Source organism: Vipera berus, assembly GCF_964194415.1.
Source record: "Vipera berus genome assembly, chromosome: 1".
NCBI lineage: Eukaryota > Metazoa > Chordata > Lepidosauria > Squamata > Viperidae > Vipera > Vipera berus.
The window spans coordinates 138,268,259-138,295,618 of record NC_138202.1 but is presented as its reverse complement, the minus strand read 5'-3'; the positions used below and the strand labels follow the sequence as shown (position 1 = coordinate 138,295,618).

Sequence of the window (27,360 nt, the reverse complement as noted above, 5' to 3'; positions counted from 1 at the left end):
TACTACTAAACCACCAGCTACAGACGTTACTCGGCCAACAGTTACTACTAGTAGTCTGCCACTTACAAGCCCAACAGGACTGGTAGATATCAAGAAAGTGCCATTTTTGGGACTGGACTTGACTTCATCTGAGGCTGAAATAGCTCTTTACGTTCTATTTGTCTTATGCTTGCTGGCTATACTAGGATTCGCTGGTTCCCTCTGTGCATGTAAAAAGGCCAAAAATATTTTGAAAAGAACAACATTTTAACAATCAGGAATATGTTTTGCTTTATCATCTGAAGACTCTGAACCATGCATTTTTGAAGTGCTCTATTCATCTATGAACTTTAAAGTACATTATTGTAACAACATGCATCAATTAGCAATATCATTTTTTGCACCCAAGATAAAATCGCTTAAGAATTACACAATTTTGGGATATTGTTTTGCTGTGACTATGAAGTTAAAACTAGCACTCTCAATGGAATGGAAAACATACATATGCACCTATGTGTGTGAGCAGCATAAAGCACATAGACATGGCAGGTTGTTTTTCAGGATTTCAAGTTAACTCCAAATCTCATATTACAAATGTTGGAGCGTCAGTATTTAAGTGCATTTCAGAAAAAGAGGGCCATTTGTTCAGAATTTTTTTCATAACAAATGAATGAAAACAGGTCCTTGTATGCAAATGTAATAAAGAATATTACAGAAAAATAGTTAAGAATGACTTCACTACATTTGCCAAGTTTCGGAATTACTTCTGAAAATCAAATAATCATACTAAGTACCAGTTGGAGACCTTTTGGCTTTCCTGTTCATTTACTGTGACTCTAACACAACTTTAATTCCACAGAAATCATAGCTTCAAGTTAACACATTCACAATGTCAGTATTTGCTGTGATGAAGACATAGCCAGATAGGTGGTTAGTGAACTTTGCTTATACTTCAATGTGAAAGGGAAAGGGGCAGAATTGTATTGTTTTTCTGTGAAATCTGTCCACTCATAAATCAGCCTCAATCCAATCAATGAAAAGTCCCTTCACTGCCCCCCAAAAAACATACCTGGAGCAATTGTAGTCAAAGACTATATAAAACTAAGAGTTTTAGAGCTAATGGCTAGTGTTAATCCAGTCTTTGCCTATGACAGCTCTGCATTTTCAGCGAAGGCATAAAAAGCACCTTTTCTGTGCTATGGGTAGTTTGCCTGCTATAGCCAATTCCGCAGTTTCCATGCCTTTTCTCTCAATTGTTCTACTGTACAACACTGCATGAAATAAATATATAACGTGACTCTCAGGTATTTTAGCACAAATTATTAATAGCTAGGGTTGACTAAAAGAATCATTAATTACTTTTCAAGCAGCTGCACAATTTATTGGGACACATGAGTTGGACTGAAACTGCAAGCACGTCTCTTTAAAGCGATAATGTCAAGCATTTAAGGACTTTAAAATCTCATCTGAACACCAGTGGATCACATCAAGTCAAATAAGAGGCAAAAAAGAAGGGAAAAGCGGGACGTCTATTTTTGTATGTTAACCCCCCTCCCCGTCTTTCTGTGAGAGTCGAAAGCAATGGAGAGTGGGGCACATCTTACTTTTTATTTGTAAAAAGACTGTGAACTAGATTGAACTGTTAATCTGAATGTGTTTTTCATTTTTCTGTTGTACTCTACATTGCCCTTTGATTTTTTTTCAAAGGTCTTGTCGAGGCAAGAAACATTAAAAATTAATCTGACTCTTCCTGTATTTCTGTTGCTACGTACAAATAAATAGTTGAACCAGAGCCAATGTGATATAATTAGCATTCACCACAGCAGCCATGTTGAATCACCAGACCCTGTCCCCAAATAGGATATGTTTCCTTTCCAAATCCCATTTATCCAAGTCAGGAAGACAAGTCGTCACGGGGATCATTCCATGGCTTTCTTTATAAAAAGTACGACACGTCAAAAGAATGATCATGTGATGCACCAAGGACTTGGGGGGAAAAACTTTATTGAATGCTGTGAGATAAAAACTAGGAATATTGGACTGTTGTTACAGAAGCGTTACAGGAAAAAAAAAACCTTATCCAATTTATTAGGATTACACTCTTCTAGGCTGAGTGACTTGTTTGGTATTTGGAGATGCGTACTTGCTCAAAGATTTATATAGGTAAAAAGTGTCTTTAGAGGACTGCATAAGTAGTAAATATAAAATTCTAAACGCTGATGGGACATGGAGGATTTTTGTATTCTTTGTTTTTGGCAGTAGTTACATTTGCAGAATCCAGCTGCAGAAGTGGGTTAGCATTTATTCCACGTGCTAAGATGAGGAAAAAGGTATGATCCAGGCAGAATACCCATCCAAGCCCACTTATGCAGCAGAATGTTTTAACTGAAGCTAAATCAAATAGGGAAAAAAATCAGTGATTTCTATGTACAGTTTACTCAAACTACATTTGTTGGGTTGAATTTCCATTCCAAGTATTATTGTCATCCTCTCCATCATCCTGAGTTCTCAGTCGGTAGATCTTGCCTTCTTTCTTAAATTCTTCATTCCGTTTTTCCAATACTCGTTTCCTAACTGCTTGTCTGAAGAAGAAAGAAATAGAGACTGAGTACAAATTCCAATAGTGGCAGAATTCATATCAGTATTAACTCTTGATCTAATTTTTGTCTTTTTCATTCCAAATTTAAGGAAGTGTTTATGAGAGCCAGAAAACTTAACTTGTTCATAAAGCATGCATTCACGTCACAATGTATAGACAATGCCCGACATAGGACCATTTGTTCAGCGACCATTCAAAATTATAATGCTGAAAAATATGTACTTACAACCCAAGCCCCAAGTCATGGCTGTTGCAGCATCCCTTAAAGTCATGTGATCAACATTTGAGTGCTTGGAGTCCCACCTACACTTGTGACTGCGGGGGGGGGGGGGTAGTGCAACTCCTCCCCACCCATCACCCCCCATCTATGATTTTTTTGACTGCCCTGTCCAGTGGCACACAGCAGCAGGACTGGGGCTGAAGTAGAAGAGCCGAGCCACACTTCTTCCCACTGCCTCGTGTTCCACAGGTCCTGCTCTGCCAACTTTTGTTGTTTGATTCTCAGTTAATGACAACAACCAGGATGCAGGGATTGCAGTTGCCTAAGTGATGCTGCCATGTAAATCTTGCCTTATGACCGCTTCGCTTAGTTCTGGAAATTCCGGTTCCAATTTTTGGTCATAAATTGAGGACTAATATGGTGGATTGCTGACTTACTTTCAAGGCACAAATGAACAGCTAGAATATGGAAATTACAAGCACCTATTTACAAATGGCACTGTTATCATCAGAGACCATTTCCTGAGAATGGCTTAACTTCACTAGTGAAGATGCAACAAACTAGGACATCACAATGCCAACTGTTTCAGGCCATCCCATGAAATCAGACAGCATAGACATACTTCAGGGCTTTACATGAAACAACTAGATAACCCATAATCTCTTGAATCAGAGATATTTCTTTACCAGATTCTTCAATGCCTTTATCAATGGCAGAGCTAACATACTGCCTACACTAGAAAGTTTGGGATACATTCAGAGATGTATCTCCCTTGAAAATAGCCCAAGTTGAACTGTACAGTACAAACATCAGCACAGGAAATGTTTTATGACATTTTATATTATGTCATACAACGTTTTATAAAATTTACCATATTTCAATTCCATGGAAGTCATGGGTCCAGGATTTTGGATGCATTCTGCAAATTAGCCCAATTTAGGTACCTTAGTTCAGAAATTGCCATATGAAGCACCGTTTTGCCTAGTTACTAGCTACAGGAATGAGATTTTTAATACTATGTAAAACACTGCCACCTAGTGGGCTGCAGGGGATATGATTTATTTTGTTGAAGTGCATGCTCTTTCCAACAGCATATGCCTGAAATTCAGATGCCCCCCCCTAACCCTATTAGGTTAAGATAAAGTTTCCTCTTTCCAGTCAACTATGAATCTAGGGGGCAGCGCTCATCTCTGTTTCTTAACTGAGGCAGCCAGCATTGTCTCAAGATGCTTCCGTGGTCATGTGGCCAACATGAATATATGCCGAGGTACATGGAAAACTGTTACCTTTCCATGGAAGTGGTACCCATTTATCTACTTGCATTTATAAGGTTTTGAACTGCTAGGTGGGCAGGAGTTGGGGAATGTAATGGGAGCTCACTCCATTGCACAGTGCTCAGGTCTTAAACCTGGATTGTCAACATTCCAGTTGACAAGTTCAGCGTCTTTAGCCGCTGAGCCATGGCGGCTCCCTTGGCCTTCCCTAAGGCCTTAAAAACAGGCCTTTTTCACTCAAGCATTGTATTTCCCAGCTTGAATTGGCTTTCTGAACATGCCTGTGGTTTGGCCTGATTGAAAACTAAAAACAACAACAACAACAACAACAAAAAACCCATAAAAAGACAATGCATTGATTTCTGTTCTTTATTTTTAATCCTATGCGGACTGCCCAGAACCAGAGTTTGTGAGATGGGAAGCCCAGATCAATTAAATAAATAAATAAATAAATACTGGTTTGTTTGTTTTTTAGTCCCCTGCTATATTTACAGTTGGATTTTACAGTTCATGGAAAAAAACTAAACTAAACTTAAGAATAACATGAAGAGTCAAAAGTAACTTCTACATGAAGGGACTTTAAAGCCTGTCTACCTTCACTCGTTTGTTCTTAAACTCTTCATAATTGGGAAATGATTTTTTTTGGGGGGGGAGAGAATCACTAGCAGCAACACACTGCTTCTTTTTCTACTTCATGAGTGGATCAGATTCTTTCCCTAATTATACATCCTCGGGCTCCAAGTCCATTTCCAAGGACCGCCCTACTGATTAGAAAATATTTGGAGTTTGTGCAGAAGAGAGGAATCAATACTCTATTCTTGTCAGTTTCTTCAACTGAGAAAAATCTTGAAAACTTGATGGGTTTAGTACAGGGGTAGGCAACCTTGGCTCTTTTATGACTCGTGGACTTCAACTCCCAGAATTCCTGAGCCAGCAGGAGTTGAAATCCACGAGTCATAAAAGAGCCAAGGTTGCCTACCCGTGGTTTAGTAGGAAGTGTTTGTACCTGTTTGGCTCTGCAGTGCTAGGTGCTGAAGGATTTGAGTGCTGCTGTTGATGTCTTGCAGGAGGTTGGGAGGAAGGAGGGCTGGTAAACAAGAAATTGCTAATAAATCGCCAAACAGCTATCAGCGGGTAAAGGATAGTGCCAAGGAACTTCCATAAATCTCCACTGGAAGACTGTATGACTGCTGTACCTGGTCTTCCTGCCTATTTTTGGGGAAACAAGCAAATACCATTTAGAAATTATTTTTTCAAAAAAAGAAACCGCTCACTGTATGATGTACGCGTTTACTAAAAATGTAAATTTATAGTTATTTATTTGAGTCCTGCGTATTTTTGTTTCCCCTTTTTTACACACTTACAGGCAGCAATACTATCGAAGCACTTGGAGCAAGTCCCAGGTCCAATAATTTTTTCTCGTAATCGTCTTTGGTAAATTCTCTTCTGGGGAACATTGTTGCCAGGGAGAAGTTGCCATATGTGTTGCCAACAATCTGTAACAACAGAACAAGCCAAGTTAATTTCTATTCTTTAGAAACACGAGGAAATATAAAGGACATGCTATTTCCAAGACAAATAGATTTTCATCCCAAAACTGTTTTCATAAGGAACTGAAAAAATTCTTCACTGACAGTAAGAATATTTGGATGCTCACTTGCAGTGATCGCTCAACTTGTGTTAGTTTGGTTCTGTATTACTGATATGTGCGATAGTAGACAATGTGCCTTACTAATGTCCAATGATTTAAATAAATGATCCTTGAAGGCAGAAATTAAGTAGGAGTATTAAAAAGGTTGACGTGGTGGCTCAGTGGGTTAGGATGCTGAGCTTGTCGATCAGAAGGTCGACAGTTTGGCGGGTCGAATCCCGAGTGCCACGTAACAGAGTGAGCGCCTGTTACTCGTCCCAGCTTCTGCCAACCTAGCAGTTCGAAAGCACGTAAAAATGCAAGTAGAAAAATAGGGACCACTACGGTGGGAAGGTAACAGCGTTCCGTGCGCCTTTGGCGTCTAGTCATGCCGGCCACATGACCACGGAGACGTCCTCGGACAAGCGCTGGCTCTTCGGCTTTGAAACGGAGATGAGCACCGGCCCCTAGAGTTGGAAACGACTAGCACGCATGTGCGGGGGAACCTTTACCTTTATTAAAAAGGTTAATAGGTCCTGAATATACTTTGAAAGGAATGTACGTTCTTTGATATGTTTACCCAGTTTTTATGTTAGGCAACAATGCTTTTCTTATTATAGAACAATCTTTTTCCCACAAGAAGAGAGAGAGAGAGAGAGAGAGAGAGAGAGAGAGAGAGAGAGAGAGAGAGAGAGAGAGAGAGAGAGAGAGAGAGAGAAAATTTCAATTGCATTATTGGAGCAATCGATGGGGTGAGTAGGTAGACAGGCTGTAATCATGTAAATATCATAAACACGGACTGGGATGCTTATGGTTTGCTCACTTCTATGTTTGTAGTATGTAATTCAATTTTTAAAACCCTCCTTATTAAACCTATTTCCTTAAAATTTTTAAAGGCAATAATTTGGTTAAATAATTAATAGAGCTTCCATTTAATTAACTTTTGGAAAAAGAAGAGATGCTTGTTCACCTGTGCAGCAAACCGGTGAGCTTCTTCCAAGGGGGCGTCTGAAGAGAAACTATTAGTGAAAGAAGATCCATCTGGAAGGCGAAATTGGATTCTTGCTATAGCACTAGGGAAGATATTTTACATTAAAAGTCCGGATTTTTAAACACTTCGTTTTACAAAGAACACCTTCCTAGCATTTAAATAATAGAAACACAGGTGGTTCTACAGAAAAAAGAGCTCATTACTTAATCAACTGTAGAAGAGTGGTAGAATCCGGGATGCAGTCAAAAGAGGAATGCACCTAGACTCACTTCTGGCTATGTAGCAACTATAGGCCGACTCCTCTTTGGATTCCACCCCCAGGTTCTGCCATTCTTTCTCTTACAACAATGAAGAAAGAAATCTGTGAACTCAGAAGAAACAAATTTTCTGCCAAGAAGCTTTATAGCCCTAAAGTAGGAGAAGGAAAGGAGATAAGGACTGAAATGAGAACTGGGATGAGGTTAGAATGACTGGCACTTGCATCCAAAAGTTATAGGTTCTTGAAAAATGCAAAGGGTGGTTTTGTGCAAGTTGAAAATATAGGGATTTGTAACAGGGCCTGAAAAATCTAATTACCTTTTTTCCTTTTGAGATGTTTCCTTCCTAGCTTCCATTTCAGCTTGCTTAGCCTGAAGAGCGGCAGCTTTGGCAGCTTCTGCCTCTTCTTTTGACCTTGCAAAACGAGCTGCTCTTTCAGCACGATCCTTCAGAAGACAAAAAAGTAGCCTATTACCATAACTTTTTAATACCAGCTGCAAACATCAAACATCATTGTGTTTTTGATGTAAAAGGAATTGTATTTGAGTTAGATCCAGTTCAAACTATATTTGAATGTTATTGTTAGCTGCGAAGTCGTGTCCGACCCATCGCGACCCTATGGACAACGTTCCTCCAGGCCTTCCTGTCCTCTACCATCTTCTGGAGTCCATTTAAGCTCACGCCTACTGCTTCAGTGACTCCATCCAGCCACCTCATTCTCTGTCGTCCCCTTCTTCTATTGCCCTCAATCTTTCCCACCATTAGGCTCTTCTCCAGTGAGTCCTTCCTTCTCATTAGGTGGCCAAAGTATTTGAGTTTTAGCTTTAGGAACTGGCCTTCTAAAGAGCAGTCAGGGTTGATCTCCTCTAGGACTGACCGGATTGATCGCCTTGCAGTCCAAGGGACTCGCAGGAGTCTTCTCCAGCACCATAGTTCAAAGGCCTCAATTCTTTGGCGCTCAGCCTTTTTTATGGTCCAACTTTCACAGCCATACATTGCAACTGGGAAGACCATAGCCTTGACTATATGCACTTTTGCTGACAGTGATGTCTCTGCTTTTTAGCGTGCTGTCTAGATTTGCCATGGCTTTCCTCCCGAGGAGCAAGCGTCTTTTAATTTCTTGGCTACAGTCCCCATCTGCAGTGATCTTGGAGCCCAGGAAAATAAAATCTGTCACTATTTGGATGGATCCACTGAAATCAGTAATGAGCAAGTAAATACTATTCTTAAATCGATTAAATATAACTGTACTCAAAGCACCCATGATCCACGTCAATCATCAAGGAACTACATTTAGGATCCACGGGCTGAAGTTTTCCTCGTTCAAGTAAACCACATGCTTGAATAATTACCATTGCAATTTGCTGCCTAATGCGGTCCCTAGCAGCTTTCTCTTCAGCTTTTTCTCGGTTCCTTTCTTCCAACATTCGTTTTGTAAGTTCATCTTCCTGTTTCCTTTTATATTCCAACATTTCTTTCCCAGTTTTTCTTCTTTCTATTTCTTTTTTTATTTCTTTCTGAATAAAAGAAACAAAAGTAGTACTTTAGTTACTTGACTTTACCTCACCATTCTATTTGTTTAATAACCAAGAGAGCAATAAAAATGCAAAATAGAAACAAATAGCGGAGTTAAAACAGCTAAAAATCAAATGTTTAAATGAAAAAAATGCATTTCACAATCAAAAGCATGGTGGAAGTGATGTAACTAACCTCCAGGACACAGGGGAAATAGGAGACAAGCGCATCTCCCTAGGAAGCACATTCCATAGCCTTAGAGCTACACAAAAGACAATGTGACAAAGATGAGCCTCTGGTAGTGGAAGTGTCTTCAAAACAGCCTGTTTTACTAATCTGAGTATTTACTGATTTTGTATGGTGAGTAATGCTGCTGCTTCTTGCTGGGAAATCCTTGTGAGGTCCATTCTGATTATTAGTCTGAGTGACTGGACAGTTTACAACAGTACAGGTCACCATTTGGACCTTTAAAGATTATTACCAATATTGTGAATAGTGACTAGTAAGCCACAATAGGCAGTACTAATAGGCAGTACAGATCTTTTAGTACAGGAATCTGCTTACATTTTGTAGTAATTAATTTAAATCTAAAAAGTTCTAGCCCAATGCTGGGCCACATTCATAGCAGGGTTATTTCCAACCAACAAGTCATTCTGTGTGCATGTCTTGTGCCAGGGGGCACTGTAAAAGACGGAGAGTTGTTTAAATAGTACATTAACAATAAATATCCTTGTTCTCTGGGAGAAACCCAATTTTTCCATGCGATCTTTAGTTCTAGCTAAACCAATGCACAGTCTGTTTAAACGTCTCCAAACCATCCATTCCTCCTCCGAACCTCCAGGCCACTTCTCAAGTGGTTCTATACAATTATGAAGAGGTTGGCTTAGAAGTTTCCATCTTTTTGTTTTTTTAAAGTGAAGTAACAATTTCCTTGGTGCAATCTAAAAAGCTCCTTCTTCATTTTATTTATTTATTTGTTTGTTTGTTTGTTTTTATATACCGCCCTTCTCCCGAGGGACTCGGGGCGGTGTACAGAGCAAGGTAGGTATACAGTTAAACAATAGTAAAAAACAAATGAAACCCCAAGAGCTATCAGGCCAGGCCGGACTGCTGGAACAGATTTTAATCTTTTTGTAGGGGGTACTTGGCCAAATAATGGGTCTGTGGGATCATACAACACCTTTCCATATTCCACATCTTGTGCCATACTCCTTCTACCGCCAGGCGGAGCTATTCACATTAAGATACACAGTTTGTCAAGTAGGGTGGGGTACAGACATCCAGTAATAATGCAGCATGTACCATTAAGCAACCTATATGCACCTGTGTATAATCTGCGGCCCAGCCCCAAATGGGGCAGCCATACTCTCCTGCCGAGTAACACAATACAGGGGCAGCCATTCGTAGAATAATGGGCTGGGCACTCCAAGTAGATTCAGCCAGTTTATTAGTGTAATTGCACAAGTTTGGGGGCATGTCCTAACAGGAAAGAAGGGAACCATTGCAAAACAATGCCCCCAAAGCTCAATACTGTCAAGGGTCTGTGGGTTGAAAATATTGAAAACCACTGTAAGTCCCCAAAGAACTAGCAAAATTGCATTTCCCCTATTTATGCGACCCATGTCTAAGAGAAACAAATGGCCTTAGTACCCTATTCTAAACTAATTCCAAATTAACACAAGTCCAAAAAATTGTTGCAAGCAACAATTTTTGAACCACCTTGCCTGGGAATGAAGTATCTAAATCTTGCCTAAAATTAGAAACCAGAAATGATACTCGGGTTAAGGGAGGGATTTTTTTTAAAAAAAAATATAAAATTATAACTATCTCCTTTCATATACTAGAATATAATTTGGTGCTCAAAGAGACATTTAAGTATCTTTCAGAATCAAGGGCCCAGTCCCAGCCTGGCTGAATTAATCATCAGCAAAGTCAAGGGTCAAATAAGCAATGTAGCAGGCCTCATTTCTCCACCTCTCCACACATTTCAGAGATATTAAAATAAATCTGTGTTCTGCCAACTAGAGCATTCCTAGAGGGAGGCTGGCAATGATAAAAATCAAATTATATTCTACCTGTTCTTCTTCTTTTTTCTTTTCTTCTCTTCTCTCTTCAAGTTTTTGTGTCACTCTGTATTTTGAAGGAAAATAAGAAGCTCATACTGAAACTTAATTTCCGATTAATGAAATCTCATATCAAGGTCACATCCAAATTTCACAATTCACCAGTGATAACTATGCTACAATAACTTAATTCCATATGTTTAGGATGCAACATACTGACAAAAAATGTATATTTAGGAAATAATGTAAAAATTTCCAACAAATTTTGTTCCTATGAACAGAAGCAATTCCAAATGCTATCATATGCTATACGTATTTCTATTTTGTTTTTCAAGCTTTGTACATACACCCACCCTTGTTTTTCCTTATAAAATATATTTTCCAAAACTTTGCTTCCTTCTTAAGTATGGCAATTCTGGAAAAAGCGTTGATACAAGTTTCATTTTCTTTCTGATTTCATTTTTTTTTAAAAAAGTACAAATACAAAATGTCCTAATCAAAACTCAAAGACTCTAAGACACACCAAACTTTCACTAAATACTTGCATTAAATAGTATTTTTTTAAAAAACGTACCTTTCTACTCTAGTAGCAAGATCATCCGTAGTCTGTTCTACCCGTCTGTCATCTTTCTCATTTGTCTGGACCAAATTTACTTCACCTTCTCATAAATGAGAAGTCCCATATTTAAAAAAAATACAAAAATTGAGACTTTCGTTATAATTATATCTGTTAATATAATTGTATATATCAATCCTTTCTGGTAATAAAAATAACACAACACTTTTGTCTGATTGTGGTTTTTTTAAAGAAATGTTTTATTGCATTATAAAATGTAGTAAAAAGAGGCATAGTTCTTTACTACCATTTGCAAACGAGGAAAGGTGTGAGGGACATACAGAAGGTTCGAAGGACACACAAAGCAATTAAAGGATACTAACACAAGGAGGCAGATCCAGTTATTACTAGGCTAAATATTAAACTTCATGGGATTGAACGGCAACATCTCAGAGGAAAAGTTATCTATAAAGAAAGAGCTAGTAATACTTACCATCTGGAGTTAAACGCAACCTTTCTAGCTCTGTTTCAGAAGTTTCAGCGGTTTGTGATTGAGAATCTTCTGGGTTGCTACATAAAGAGGAGGAACATGAAGCAGAACTTTCTAGCCCTTCGGTTTTTATTAAGTGCATCTAGGGAAGAAGGAAGTGTTGACATACATATGTGTTGCACTTATTTTATACTCCACTTATTACATTTAAAAATGTGCACTCGTTACATTTTAAAGAACAAAATAGAATTCTTTTTCGCCTAGTATGCACACACTATGTCAGGCTGTATTTCAAAAATTATTTCTAGTCTATGCAACATGATCTCTGCTAAATGTCTCAACTACAACTTCTATAATGCTTGCTATGAACTTGCTGCCTGGAGCTGACGGCAACTGATACCCAAAATAATGTGGAGGCACCAGATTGCCTCCCCATGGTCTACTGTATTTACTAGACCAGGTGGCATTTGTATCAACAGAGTTTCTTTTCTAGTAGGTTATCAGCCCACTTTTCCAAGAAAGACCTGGCCACGTAGACAATGCAAATATATACAATGGGGGATTATCTTAGGAAATCTGACCCTGGTAAGTAACTAATTTCAGAAAGGCGTATAGAAAAAAATTATTTAAAATAATATGTTTCAATATCACCTCACTATGCATTCAAGAAGTACCGTATTTTTCGGACCATAAGACGCACCGGACCATAAGCCGCACCCAGTTTTTAGAGCAGGAAAACAAGAAACAAAATTCTTTCTCCTTCTCTCTCTCTCCCTCTCTTTCTCTCCCTCTCTCTCTTTCTCTCCCTCCCTCTCCCATTGTCCCTTCCTTCCTTCCTTCCCTCCCTCTTTGTCCTTCCCTCTCTGCATTAGAGCAGTACCCGCGGAGGCGGCCCTGCAGCCCGGCTTTCTCTTGCAGAAAGCAAGCTGAAACGGAGTGAGGGAGATTGCCAGAAATGCGAATCGGCTGATCTCGCGCTCCTGCAAACTCCCTCGCTCGGTTTCAGCTTCCCTTGCTACAAGAGAAAGCAGGCTGAAATGAGGCAGATTACAGCAGCGCAAGATCAGCCAATTCGCATTCCTGGCAATCTCCCTCACTCCGTTTCAGCCTGCTTTCTCTTGTAGCAAGGGAAGCTGAAACCGAGCGAGGGAGAGTGCAGGAGCGTGAGATAGGCGTTTCTCAGCACGTGCCGATTCGTGCTCCTGGCAATCTCCCTTGCTTTCCACTTGTGGAGGTTGGGGCTGGCCATACGGATCACCTTCGGATCATAAGACGCACCCTCGTCCCCCCCCCCCTTTTTTGGGAAAAAAGTGCATCTTATGGTCCAAAAAATACGGTAACTGCAGGCAGTCCTTGTTTAATGACAATAATTGGGACCAGAATTTCTGTCACTGTGACATGGGCATAAAGCGCAACAATGCCACCTAACAGCAGTCCCTAGTTGCCCAAGTGAATAACCACAGGTCATTAAGTGAGAACCTTGTATGACCATGACTTCCAACTTCCTGCCGACTTCCCTATTGACCCTGCTGCAAATCACAATCGTGTAACACACAGCAATGCACCAGATCACGACTGTAGGCCCATGAACGGTGGTTGTTGACCAAGAGCCTTCTGTAACACTAAATGATAAGTAAATAAAAGATTATTTCTGACAACAAAAGCCAAGTGTGGAATAATTTATAGACAACACTGCTGCAACTAGCATGTATTGTGAGCAATATGTTAAAAATTAAGAGGATCTGAATTCTGTGTAAAGAATAAATTAATTCCACATGGCTTTTAAAGAGAAAAAAAATCATTTACAGTGAAGTTTTCTTATTGTATAAAGGCTGAAATTATAATTAAATTTTAATCCAAACTATATATATAAAAACCCAAGGAGACAAACGTACCTAACACTCCTTCCTCCTATTTTTCCCACAACTATGTGAGGTGGTCTGGGCTGAAAGAGTGTGACTGGCCTGAAATCACACAGATGGCTTTCATTCTTAATTCAAACTTAGAACATAGTTTCTTGGTTTATAGGCCAGCCCTTGAACCACTATATTAAATTGGCTATCCAACCCAATGTATATCAGAAAGTAACAATTTATTGCAATAAATATTTTATTCCTCTGACAAAAGTTCTCATGACTCACTACCTTTCAAACTTTGAACACAATGAATTTGTTTAATTGAATGCAACTAGAAAATGAAGAGTTTGTGTGTATATATTTAGGTAGTTATATATACAGTTTGTATGGCCACAAGTTCACAAAATGCAATTCTTGACAAATAATGTAGGATTAAAAACAAAACAAAATAAATAATAGGCATAAATGAACCATCATAGCACAATGTAAAACAGCCCAGAGGAAAAACTACGGCATATTCAAAATCCTGTATCAATTTTCCAGAGAGCTTCATCTGATGTCCTAACCCAGTCCTTGGAAGAAAAATCATGCTTAAAGCCTTATGAAGGGGCCAGGAACACCTGAATCGGGAGGTGGGGGTGTGTAGGGAGGGCTGTTTCAAGGGGCAGAGTGGGTGCATCATTCTGCCATCTCAGTTCTGCCACAAGACGTCTACAGGGGTGATTAATGCCACCTTAATAGTATACACTGATCTGAAACCCAATTGAAGAGAGTCCAGATAAACTGTTCAGGGCCACTCTGGAACTCTGAATATTTTTTCATCAAGCTTTCCTGGAAAGCGTAGCAGAAACAGGACAAAACCTGTCCAAAACTGAAGAGGGGCAGATCACTGCCTCCTTAACAACTGGCAGAACCATACCATTCTTAAAAAATGTAATCACTACTGCTTGGATCCAACAACAACACATCATCTTCTAGAGGGCCTTATCCAGCCAGGACCTCTTACGTAATGGACCACAGAAAACAGCAAAGCCATCAGAATGTGATCACTTCTGAGTCAGGACTTTAATAATCTGTGTCAAATTCATGGTTGCCATGCTGGTCATGAACTCCTGAGGTTTCTATGATTTAGCAAAGAAAAACTGAAATTCCCCAATATGCTAAGTCTAGGGAATTCCACTGCTAAATTAGACACTACTCAGCAAAGAGACTACAGTTGGCAGAAATCCCAACTGATCCTTATGCCCAACTTTAATAAGACCTCACACCCTGTTCTGCAGGACAGCACCTTCGAATCCCACCAGAATGATGATGATGATGATGATAATAATAAAGTTGGAAGGGACCTTGGAGGTCATCTAGTCCAACCCCCTGCTCAGGCAGGAAACCCTATACCGTTTCAGGCAAATGGCTGTCCAGTCTCTTCTTAAAAACTTCCAGTGTTGGAGCATTCACAGCTTCTGGAGGCCAGTTGTTCCACTGATTCATTGTTCTGTCAGCAAATTTCTCCTTAGTTCTAGGTCAGGGCTTTTCAACTGGTGGTACGCATATCACCAGTGGTACGTGAGCCCCTGGCTGGTGGTACGCGAGCCCAGCCTACCTAATGATAGTGGGGGAGGGAATGAGTCCAAACGGAGTCGCACCGACCTGGAGATTAGCTGGAGCTGCAGAGCTTGCCAGAATCCCCAGAATCTGTGGCAACAAGCTAATTGGAGGTTTCGGTGCATCCGGAGGAGAAAAGGAGGAGGGTGGAGAGAAGAAAAGGTATAAAAGGGGCAGACCGGCCTGTTTTCAGAGGAACAGTGAGCGGAGCGGCCAGTGAGGAAGGGTGAGTGAGCAAGTGGTGTGTTTGGGGGGGAAGGGCTAGCAAGCGAATGGCTCCTGCCCAGCTCACTTGCTTGCAGAAAATAGGCTGCTTGCTAAGTGAAGCCCCAGGATCAGCGCAGGGTAGCCTGCTGATCCTGGGGCTTCACTTAGCAAGCAGCCTATTTTCCACAAACAAGTGAGCCGGGCAGAAGCCTGGAATCAGCTGAGCCGTGCTCAGAAGCGCTGATCCTGGGCTCCTGCCTGGCTCACTTGCTTGCGAAAAATAGGCTGCTTGCTAAGTGAGCTGGGCAGGAGCCTGGGATCAGCTGAGCCACGCTCAGAAGTTGTGCTCAGAAACACTGATCCTGGGCTCCTGCCCAGCTTACTTAGCAAGCAGCCTATTTTCTGCAAGCGAGCTGGGCAGGAGCCGTTCGCTTGCTAGCCCTTCCCCCCCAAACACACCCCTTCCTCACTCACCCTTCCTTGCTGGCCGCTCCACTCGCTGTTCCTCTGAAAACAGGCCGGTCTGCCCCTTTTATACCTTTTCTTCTCTCCACCCTCCTCCTTTTCTACTCCGGGTGCACCGGAAGCTCCAATTAGCTTGTTGCCACAGAACCTGGGGATTCTGGCAAGTAGTACAGCTCCAGCTGATCTCCAGGTCTGTGCGGCTCCGTTTTGATTCATTCCCTCCCCCACTATAATTAGCTAGGCTGGGCTCGTGTACCACCAGCGGTATACGTACCACTGGTTGAAAAACCCTGCCCTAATCATCTTTGTTGCTCTTCTCTGCACTTTTCCTAGAGTCTCAACATCTTTTTTACATCGTGGTGACCAAGTGTGGCCTTACCAAGGCATTGTAAAGTGGTTTTAACACTTCACGTGATCTTGATTCTATCCCTCCGTTAATGCAGCCTAGCACTGTGTTGGCTTTTTGGGCAGCTGCAGCACACTGCTGTCTCATATTTAAGTGATTGTCCACTAGGACTCCGAGATCCCTCTCACAGTTTATTTATTTTATTTATTTTAATTCCATTTATATCCCGCCCTTCTCCGAAGACTCAGGGCGGCTTACAAGCTTAGCAGTAGCCTTCATTCTATGTATATGCCTGCTTATTAGGGCTTTCGCCCCCCCCCCAGCGGCATTATTACAAAGTCAGCTTAATTGCCCCCAACAATCTGGGTCCTCATTTTACCTACCTCGGAAGGATGGAAGGCTGAGTTAACCTTGAGCCTGGTGGGATGCGAACCTGCACTAATTGCAGGCAGCTGGTATTACTTAAGGAGGCATTAGCCCACTGCTCCACCAAGGCTCATTGCTATTATTGAGCAAGGTACCCCCTGTACTATACCTGTGCATTTGGTTTTTCTTGCCTAAATTCACCATTGAATTTCATTTTGTTAGATAGCGCCCAAGGTTCAAGTCTATCAAGATCCTTCTGTATCTTAAAGCCTATCTTCTGGAGTATTGGCTATTCTTGCCAGCTTGGTGTCTGCAAATTTGCTGAGTTCCCCATCTATACCCTCATCCAAATCACTGAATCTCTTTAGTGACAATAACTACTCCAGTATCCCTGCCCAAGGGTTCCAGTTAAAGCTTGAAACCAAGGTGGGCACATTTATAAAAGAGAAAGACTAACCAGGTTTCAAAAATATACTAGACTACTATTAAGTCATGGATGGATAAGGCCTCATTTAAATGCCAACTTAACGTTCAATAGCAACAGCTGAAAGAGTGGACCACTAAAGTACTTTCCATCTTTTACAAGCTTGGCATAATTTTTTTAAAAAAACAATCCTTCACTTTACTGGAAAAAAAAATCACATCCAAAACTGTTTTACCTGCTTGACTTTATGAATTCTTGCAATCAGTTCTTCTGCAGGAACACTGCCAGCAATTACTTCAAGAGGTATTCCATTATCTCCTATAAAGAAACTAGATGGAATACACACTACTGGATCTACGCAATAACAGTAAAGGATAATATATTTTCATAAGAGTAAACTAGAAAAGCAAAGAAAATGAGTTTAAAAGAAATGAAATTACTGAAAGGAAATGGGCAATTTACATTCTGCATACAGCAGACCATGCAGGTTCTCCAAAATATCATTTTCTGCTGTCTCCTAAAACTAAATAGACCGTTCAAAGGAAAAGCTGGACTTGAACCTTACTGTTTTAAACACGTGCAATCATCCACATTTGATGACTGCATCATCAAAATTCTTTTTAAAAAAATATATTTTATTCATTTTTTAATATAACATCTTGATATTTGGTAAACAGCGTGTTGTCTGGGTTTATATTTACAAAGTAACCACTAATGGTTAATTTCTATATTCCAAAATCCACATTATAACTTTGCTTGATTTTATCTTCTTCCAGTAATATTCTCTTTGCAATCTAATTTAATACAATTCTTATTAATTTGATAGGTAACAATTAAATATAAAGATTTTTCTAAAATTTCTACCAATAATAATCTCTTCAATATCATGCTTCTTTTCTATCTGGTCATCTTGGTTGCCTTGTCACAAATCCTGTTTACAATTCTTATTTAAACTTATAAGTTTCCCAGAATTAATTACATTAAGTATTTAAATCTATTTTCATATCTTAAAAACTAAGTAAGAAAAAGACACAAAAGACATTGAAAAAGAAAATTCTTATGCATGGTTTGTAATTAATTGCTAACTGTAACTTCTAATCCAGTAGCCCATTTCCAATCACAAATGAATGGGTATTTGAGGTGCTCAGAAGCAGGAAAAAAGGAAGTGGTACCAAAATGTCAGCTGCCTCTGTGCACTATAGTTCATTTTTATTAATATTAAAGATACTATAGCATTCTGTACTAATACATTTAAATCTTTTATAGATTTTTAAATTAGTGACTGTAGTGTTGATAGTGAAATCCCATGAGTTATAATGGGCAGTACTCAAATGTTTCAGTCAACTGAACCAACACCAGTTCATATAAAACTAGATCTAGAACTGTTGAAAGCAATAAACCATTCTGCAATCATTGGGATGCTGTTACATAATCAGCTTCCCACATGGTATATAACTTGTCAGAATTCCTGTTTTCAGCAAGCTATGGCTCTATGAACCCTAGTATGAAGCTAAAAAAAAATATAAGAGAAAAATATCTGAGAGACTAAAAGGCTTTTATTGTGTTCCTTGACTGAAAACAATAAAGATGTATATTATGTATGCATACATGCATGCATATCCTGCCTTATAGTACTATCAATGTATATAATGTTAAAACCACATAGTGCTAAAAGCTCTACCTTGAGAACAAAAAACTTGAGGAAAGTAGATATGATAAATAGAGAAGCATATGAAGCCATCTCAATAAAACATGTATGCATTTTGTTAAAAGGTGTGGAACAGTACACTGTACAAACGATACAAATGGGCTTCAAAACATGATTTTAATGGAGTGATCTGATGGTTTCGCATAAATGAGAGGTCAGTTCCAAGATTATATGATGGCAAGTGCAAAAATCATTTGAGGAAGCAGGAGATCTTAAAAATATAACAAAGAAATAAGAGATATACTAGACCATTAATTTGTTTTGTAATCATGTACTATGAATCGTTATAATTCTATGATGTTCAAAGGATACAGATTTGTGAGAACTGCAAACAGGCTTCACTGTGTAAGAGAAAGCATTTATTTGCTATTATAACCATAAATACAAAGAATGGCACAAAACAATTAGATATACCATATTATTATCCATATTACTGCATATTATTTTTGAGATTGCACTGAATTAGTTTCTTATTCTTTAAGATACCATACTGAAACTGAGAAATATAATGGTATACAAGTTACATAACATGGTTAATCTAAAGTTTTCATTTATTATCTATTATAAACATAAGTAAAGGCTTCTTTGCTGAAAGGGCTATATGATTTTTCACCCAGCTAAATGAGTTCTTTCATTTGATTCAGTGAGATGAGAGGTTAAGAATGGATCAGTTCATATTTTCCTCTGTTTGGTTTTTCCAGGTCCCAAAGTATGTTTGTCAAAGTTAGATTCGCACATCAGTTAATCTTACTGTGTTCTCCTTCTCTTTCTTCCATCTTATTGCCTTTCTCCATTGCTCATTTTATGCAAGTCATATCTTTGGCTGAAAAAATTAGATAAACCTACTTAAGACAAAAAAAGTAAACTATATTAGAGAGACAGTTTGATTAGTGATTAAGGCGATGGGATAGAAACCGAGAGACTGCGAGTTCCAGTCTTGGGTGACCTCGGGCTGATCAATTTCTCTCAGCCCTAGGAAGGAGGGAGAGAGAGAGGGTTAGGGTTACAAAGCATTATCCTAAAATTAGATAAAAGTGAGAAATATTTATTGTTTGAGCAAGAAACTATATTTTATATAACTAACTATTCCTGTGGAAGGAAGGGATGTTGAGCCATCATGAAAAGTGAATTGGCGTATGTATACCTATAAGCACACATACAGCTTAACGTTTGTCCATTCTAAATTGCCTTTAAAAGAGAAAAATATATTTAGATTCTAAATGTGAAGAAAAAGCTTAAGGACGCATTCCTCTAAACTGTGAGGCTGGGAGAAAAGTTCTACAGATGATCAGCCTTCATATAAGCATTAGGGATTTTAGAGTGAAAAGTATCAGCCAGATCTTATTTTGGCTGATGGCCAAACAATAGGAAAAATATGAAGTGAATTATGTAAACTATATTCTTAATATCTACTTGTACAAAATGTAATATTTCCTCCCTGTAAACTAACGTTGTTTCCAAAATAGCTGATTAGAAAGTATTTGAAAATAAAACATTTATTGAGAAATAAATACAAAAGATATTGCCAAACCTTTGGGTATCAATTTTAATAGCCACAAAGTCATCTGTTGCTGCCTCAGACACTTTTGCATTCTCCCAGCTGGCAGCCATTTCTGTGGACTGTTCATCTTGCCCTATGAAAAACATTGTTTTAGAGATGTAATTATAGTGCAATTGCAAATTGCAACATACCCCACATACAAAACAAAAATTATTACTTTAAAAACAGGAATGCTCATATAATTCCAAAGTTGGGTTTGATCAAAAAAAATCAGGGAACCTACAGATCAGGTTCTCATACATCAGTGTTAAGAAACCCAGGCTAGACATCTTACAAATGGGCAGCAGATACAACACCCAGACAAACAGCTCCAGAATAACCAAATTAAGAGAAGCCTGGATAAAAAAAGGGAAAATAAGAATGAGCATGCTAATTCCATATTTCCATCTCAGTAATCATACTCTCAATTTTATGATGAACCTCTAAAGTAGGAGGATCTCTTTGATCTATAGAGGTTCTTTATTGAATCAAAACACTTCCTCTTATTTTAATGCCAAAACATTAAACTTATCTCAGTGCTCAAATAAGATAGGTTAAGAATGAATCCATCCTAGAGATCAACCCTGACTGCTCTTTAGAAGGCCAGATCCTGAAGCTAAAACTCAAATACTTTGGCCGCCTAATGAGAAGGAAGGACTCACTGGAGAAGAGCCTAATGCTGGGAAAGATTGAGGGCAAGAGAAGAAGGGGACGACAGAGAATGAGGTAGCTGGATGGAGTCACTGAAGCAGTAGGCGTGAGCTTAAAAATGGACTCCAGAAGATGGTGGAGGACAGGAAGGCCTGGAAGAACGTTGTCCATGGGGTCAGGATGGGTCAGACACGACTTCACAACTAACAACAGCAAAGAATGAATCTAGTCTGATTGTTTGAAAAGAATTACACATCCCACTCCTCTTTGACCACTGCCATGTTTGAAATCTGAACAAAGTAGTGATTTTATTTGGATAATATATTTATCACTTGTTTTACTATGAGATATATGGTAGAGGATGTTCTTTATACTGCAGGAGAAAGACTTCTGGGGATTTCCAAGAGTATTGGAAGGAATGTCAACAGGCTTATTTGACTGCAGGAATTGAAGGACCTGAGAACAATAATTGTAAAAGGAGAGTGAAAAGGCTAGGCTTTCTATGAACATCAAGAAAATAAAGGTCATACCTACTGGAAAACTAGAGGATTTAGGATAAATGGTGAAATGTTAAAAATAGTTGACCGTTTCAGTTTTCTAGACTCTAGAAGATTATGGATATACAAGACATCATCATTACCATCATAAATAATAATCAAAAGATATTGGGGGGTGTACTATGTAAACTCATGAAAGACCCTGAGATTTCATCCAAAAAAACCTGAGGCGATCAATAGATAGATGCTGCACATCTATCTAATGAGAGAGAATTATTCCTTGAATTATGATGCTAGAAGAAATGGCTTCACATATCTTGTATTGTCAAGAGGACCAACTTAATACCAGAGGAAATCAAAGATCGGCTTGAATGTTCACTAGAGACAAAGATCATGAAATAAAGACTATTATACTTTGGCCACATTGTGAGGGCAGATCCAACTATGGTAAATACTTTAATATTGGGGAAGGCAGAAAGAAAGAAAAAAGGCAAATAGATGGGGTGCTAGAGTGGTATAATGTAGGGGTATAGGGATGCACTTGGTGTAATGCACAGCATAACCTGTGGATAGCTGTTATCCATCAAGTCACCAGGAATCAACCAATTGGAAGGAGTGTCACAGTTCTTACACTAAAAAGGAGGAACAATGAGGATATTTATTATAATTTCTTATTTTATTTTCAAATGAGATGGTAGGTATAGTTTTATCTCCTCCCATATAATCTGTTATTTTTCTTTTCTGCATCTAAAAGATGTTCTAAACTTCAAAAGCTTTAGATCTGGGATAGCTTGAACTGACTGAGGCGAATGAAAACTGAGGTCCAAAAATGCAGAAGGCATTATTACTAATTTAATCTGAATATATTATTCTGGAATTATATTGTAATATGACTATAACAGCATGCCCTCAAAACAGAGAGCAGTAAGTTCCTGTGGCAGATTTTCAGGAAAAAATATTGAGATTAGATTTTATTGAGGGAAAAATTATATAGCAATTCTAGTTTACAAAGCTAGATCACATAAACAATATGCAGCATGTTCTGTTTAGCTAACCAGAACAGGAAAACCAAGATATATCATTTAATTCAATGGTTTAGCAATTAACTTTCCAGTTGACCTTGAGTTATATGCTAGGACTATGCCATTAGTTTACTGATTACAGTACAGGATAGAAATATAGAAAGGGGAAAAAGTCCATAGCACAATGAATTGTTGCTATTTAATTTTTAAAAATAAAAATAGCACCAAGAGGATGTTTTAATCTTGTCAACAGAATAACTAGCATCATTACTTAAATTAAAACATTTACCTTACTGATAGAAACAGGAAAATATGTGGGGGAAAGCCTAATGCTAGAATAGATACAAGGTGTATACAGAATTACTACCCTAGAGAAAACCAGACAGAAAAATAAAAAGCTCAAATGTATCATAGTCCCCTAGAGGATATCCCTATGTGATGTAACATGCAGAACGCATGCAGGAATCATATGATAGACAGCCAGATTAATGTCTATATTAAAATACATTGTTTTATATACTTAGAATCTCTCACTAGACCATAAATGGTTTCACTTTTGAATTAAAACAACTACCGTAGCTGTAGGCTGTAAACTGAACAGTGAAATAATCCAGTTAGTGAAAATACCTTTAAATTCTTTAATCTGTATTAACTATACCATAAGAGATATCAATATCAACCTTCAGTTTAATATTTAGAAATTGAATTCACATTCATTTCTAAATAGCTGAGGATCCAGTGACTAGGATAGTATTTTTCAGGTACACATTTACAACTGCTGCTTTAGCAGACAATAATTCTACCATCTTGTCAGTGAAGAGAAATGAATAAACTCCAACAAGAGTAATGTAGCACAATTATTGTTTTCCTGGACCGATTCAGCCTGAAGCACAAAGCACATCTTGTTTAGTCCAAAGACCTTCTTCTTGGCTCCTTATCTTAACTTATCATAAGCAAATAAGAGGCCAAAGACTATCACACATTTTTAAGCTTCTTCATGAAGATTCCTGATATTCTTTTCAGTTATAGTGAAAGAATTTTCAAACGATATTAGAGAACTTGAGAAGCAAAGAAATTAGAAAGGAAAGCAGATATTTAATAAGACAGGAGGTGATTGTACAACTGATAGAACAAGGTTGCTGGGTTTTTTTTCTTTTAGTATAAGATGAAAGGAAGCAAAAGTAGCATTAAGACTATGGACCTGCCAAAAATGTGCTAGATTTGATGTAGCTTGGGGAATGTCAACCAGATCAATATGTCCTCGGATACATTCAGGATGGCCACTTCAGTTTAATCCACTAGATCAAAAGTGCTAGATTTATTATACTTGATAAACTGGCCAGTTAAACTTGAGACTGATTTTGAAAACAGTAGAAAATTCCATTCTTCTAATTCACTGCAGCCCAAGGGTTGAAGGGCAAATGTAAAGAGAGAGTATGCAACACCACATTCCAGCTTTGGAAAGTGGCAAATTAGACAAGGTAAGATTTTAAACCCAGGTGTGTCTGACACCTCCCCCCCCTCAAAATAATCAGATTTACTATAATGTGATGCACTGTCAATTTTTTAATCTATTCAATGTCAGTGAAACATCAAAGGCATTTTGTTTGCAGCTTATGCTGACATTGAAGGCCCTTCTCACAGAAATGTCAGAAAAATAGGGAAAAAAGATTCACACCAGCATTCAGCTCAAAAGTAAACAAACACACCAGGACTAAAGCTAAACCTCTGTGCCCGGTGACCAACCCAGATTGGATCCTGCAACGTTATCCTGGGACATGTAGTTTATTCGCCTTCATTTATGAGTAAACATACAGTTTACTAGGAATAAGGGGATTAATAAAAGACACCAGATCTAGAATATTAGAAAGAAATGGAGAACAGAAGGAAACTCAAACGACAAGTCTAGAAGGCTCTCTGTGGAGGAAACTTGAAGAGAAAACATGCAGAGAAGAAGTCAGGCACAAATAGTTCTTTGGATGAAATTCCTGGGCTGGAAAAATAATCTGAAACTAATGCATGGCAGCGGTAGTAATTTCTACTTAGAGGTAGTCCTAAACTTACAACCACAAGTGAGTCCAAAATATCTGCTGCTCGGTATGATGACAATGGTAAGTGAATTTTGCCCTATTTTACAACCTTTCTTGCCACAGTTGTTAAGTGAACGACTGCAACTGTTAAAAGTTAGTAATACAGTTATTAAGTGAATCTGGCTTCCCCCATCGACTTTGCTTGTCAGGAGGTTGCAAGAGGCGATCACGTGACCCGGCAACCATCACACATACCAGTTGCCAAGAGTCCGAATTCTAGTCACATGACCCATGGGCAGGGGTAGGCAACCTCGGCTCTTCTATGACTCGTGGACTTCAACTCCCAGAATTCCTGAGTCAGCATAGCTGACTCAGGAATTCTGGGAGTTGAAGTCCACGAGTCATAAAAGAGCTGAGGTTGCCTACCCTTGCCCATGGGGATGCTACAACATTTCTAAGCGTCATAAAACGGCCCATAAGTCACTTTTCCAGTGCCCTTGTAACTTCAAACGATCACTAAACGAAAGGAGGCACGTTGAGGTCTACCCGTACCGTGTTTTTTTTTCCCCCTTACGTTTGTACATTAGAGAAATATATACGCAAAACCGCAACGCCGTTGCTTCGATCAGCACGTGTCACATTCGACAACCCCGGGGGATAATGCACCGCCTACGCTCTTCTCATCTTGCCTGATAACTCGAAAAGCGAACCAGAATTAAAGGAGGAGGGGGGTTGTTGTTGGTGGTGGTGGTTTTTTTTTAAGCACCCGGATGAGACAACTCTGCTCACGGGCCGCAGGATAAGACTGGAAAGTTGACGAAGAGTCCCCGAAGAAGGAACAGCAGCGCAAACCCTTTGCCGAGTAATATTACTCGCCAAGGAAACGACACGGGCACGGCTGTGCGGTTAACGGCGTCGAGGTTGACACGACGGAAGAGTTTGGACAGTTTACAGGCCGCTCCATCCGGAGGCGACCAGGTCGGCAGAGGCCGTGAGCAGCGCCGGAGGCAGCTCTTAAGCCTCCCTTCCTAAAGCCTACGCGCAGTGGTCTTCAAACTTGGCCCTTTTATGACTGGTGGACTTCAACTCCCAGAATTCCTCAGCCAGTGTGCCTGGCTGAGGAATTCTGGGAGTTGAAGTCCACCAGTCATAAAAGGGCCAAGTTTGAAGACCCCTGGCCTACGGTATTTCAAGGCAACCCTCTCCTCCGAGGCACAGGTCCCTTGCCACCCACCCACCCACCCACCCTGGCAGGGCTTTTCCATCCCTCAGAGAAGAGGCCCAGCGTCCCTCGGGAGACCCAAGCGGCTCCGCGTCGGATTCCCAGGGGAACAAGAGCGCTGACGCGGCGCTAACCAACCGCGGACGGGCCCCGTACCTTGCACAAACACCACGAAGACGGCGCTGCGCTGCTTGGCGGTTGCAATGGCGGCCGGGATGGTGCCAGGGAACCACAGCATAATGGCGGCGGCGGCGGCGGCGTCGACTCCGCACGCAGAAGACGAACGGAGGGGGAGGAGGGCAGAGAGAGAGAGAGAGAGAGAGAGAGAGAGAGAGAGAGAGAGAGAGAGAGAGAGAGAGAGAGACGGTGCGCGCACCCCTCGTCGCTCCGTCCCCTCGACCCTCCCGCAATCCGTTTGCCTCGTACGGGCGCGCGCACGCACGTCACAAACGTCACCCTCGCTCCGGAGGCGGTGACTCTCCGCTACTTCTTCCCGCCCTCCCTTTCCCTCAAGAGGCGGTCGGCGCCGAGGGCGCAGGCGCGCCTTTAAAGCGCTTGGGTGGAACGAATAGCAGGCGAACGAGGAGAACCCGAAGGAAGGTTCCCCTCGCGGAAAAGCCGCGCTCTGATTGGGCGCCGAGGAGTGTCCAGCTGAGGTTTAGAAGCAGCGAGTAAGGCGCGGAGGAGAGCCCGGGGATGCGAGGGTGCTGGGTTAGTCCAGGGTGTTGCGTGAATTAAAACAACAACAACAACAAAATTAAATTAAAAGGATGGTATTGGGCAAGCGTGTACAGACTATTGCAGTTCTAGTATGTCCTACAACAGGGGTAGGCAACCTCGGCTCTTTTATGACTCATGGACTTCAGCTCCCAGAATTCCTGAGTCAACTATGCTGACTCAGGAATTCTGGGAGTTGAAGTCCATGAGTCATAAAAGCCGAGGTTGCCTACCCCTGTCCTACAACCTTGGCTCTTTTATGACTCGTGGACTTCAACTCCCAGAATTCCTGAGCCAGCCATGCTGAGGAGAAATGGAGAGGTTTCCATACTGAGCCATGCTGGCTCAGGAATTCTGGGAGTTGAAGTCTATGAATCATAAAAGAGCCAAGGTTGCCTGCCCCTGAGTCCTAAAGCAGGGCTTTTCAACCAGTGGTATGGGTACCACCTGTAGTACATTGGCACCTGGCAGGTGGTACGCAACCATCCTAGAAAAGTGGTAGCAGGGGAGGAGAATGAGTTGAACCGGTGGCAGCACCGCACAAGCCTGAGCGAGAGATGGCTGGAGCTGCAGGGCTGTCAGGGCTCAGCTGAAGCGCCAGGATCAGCGCTTCTTCAGGGCTGTCAGGGCTCAGCAGAAGTGCTAGGCTCCAACTGGAGCTCGGCACTGATCCTGGTACTTCTGAGCCCAGAAGAAGCGCCGATCAGCTGGAATGTTGCAACATTGGTTTGTGCTTAAATTGTAAGCCACCCTGAGTCTTCGGACAAGGGCGGGATATAAATGGGATTAAAAATAAAAAAATAAAATAAAAGTCTCCAGGGTCTTGTGATTTACATTCAGATGCTTGGCAACTGATTCATATTTATGATGGTCACAGTGTCCCAGGGTCATGTGAAGTGACCAAAACCTGCTGCAACCACACAGCAGAGGGGGGAATAAAAACCAAACACCCCCCACCCCACCCCCGTTGCCAATCCTCAACAGAAATGCTCACAACAATGAAAACCTCGGACAGGAGGAAGAGCACCGCCAGCGGGCAGGCAGATGTCTTGCTCGGCTGTGGCTTGGGAAGCACTTTTTTCAGTGCCATTGTAACTTCGAACAGTCACTAAGTGAACTGTTGTAAGTTGAG

The 27,360-nt window shown here is 40.3% G+C and overlaps 2 protein-coding genes across 3 annotated transcripts in view; one reads left to right on the top strand and one right to left on the bottom strand.

Moving 5' to 3' along the window:
* LCT (lactase) overlaps positions 1-250 on the top strand; it is a gene marked incomplete at both ends in the record, with an annotated part of 28,682 nt that extends 28,432 nt beyond the window's left edge. The window contains one exon of the mRNA XM_081339137.1: positions 55-250. Coding sequence (XP_081195263.1) covers positions 55-250 — 196 coding nt within the window. The remainder of the gene's footprint in view (positions 1-54) is intronic.
* Positions 251-1,963: 1,713 nt separating this feature from the next.
* On the bottom strand, positions 1,964-25,891 carry UBXN4 (UBX domain protein 4). 2 transcript variants are annotated; one of them, XM_081314641.1, is made up of 13 exons: positions 25,668-25,891; positions 20,081-20,183; positions 18,862-18,890; positions 17,077-17,195; positions 11,579-11,717; positions 11,104-11,191; positions 10,542-10,596; positions 8,304-8,468; positions 7,270-7,397; positions 6,673-6,775; positions 5,437-5,568; positions 5,079-5,281; positions 1,964-2,561 (listed from the first exon to the last, which is right to left on the bottom strand). In XM_081314641.1, the coding sequence occupies exons 1-13, from the start codon at positions 25,747-25,749 to the stop codon at positions 2,423-2,425; spliced, it is 1,485 nt and encodes a 494-aa protein (XP_081170767.1). In that variant the 5' UTR covers positions 25,750-25,891; the 3' UTR covers positions 1,964-2,422. The 2 variants fall into 2 exon arrangements, with proteins under 2 accessions (XP_081170767.1, XP_081170768.1); XM_081314642.1 differs by having other exon boundaries at positions 11,104-11,188; positions 25,668-25,888.
* Between the last annotated feature and the right edge of the window lie 1,469 nt (positions 25,892-27,360).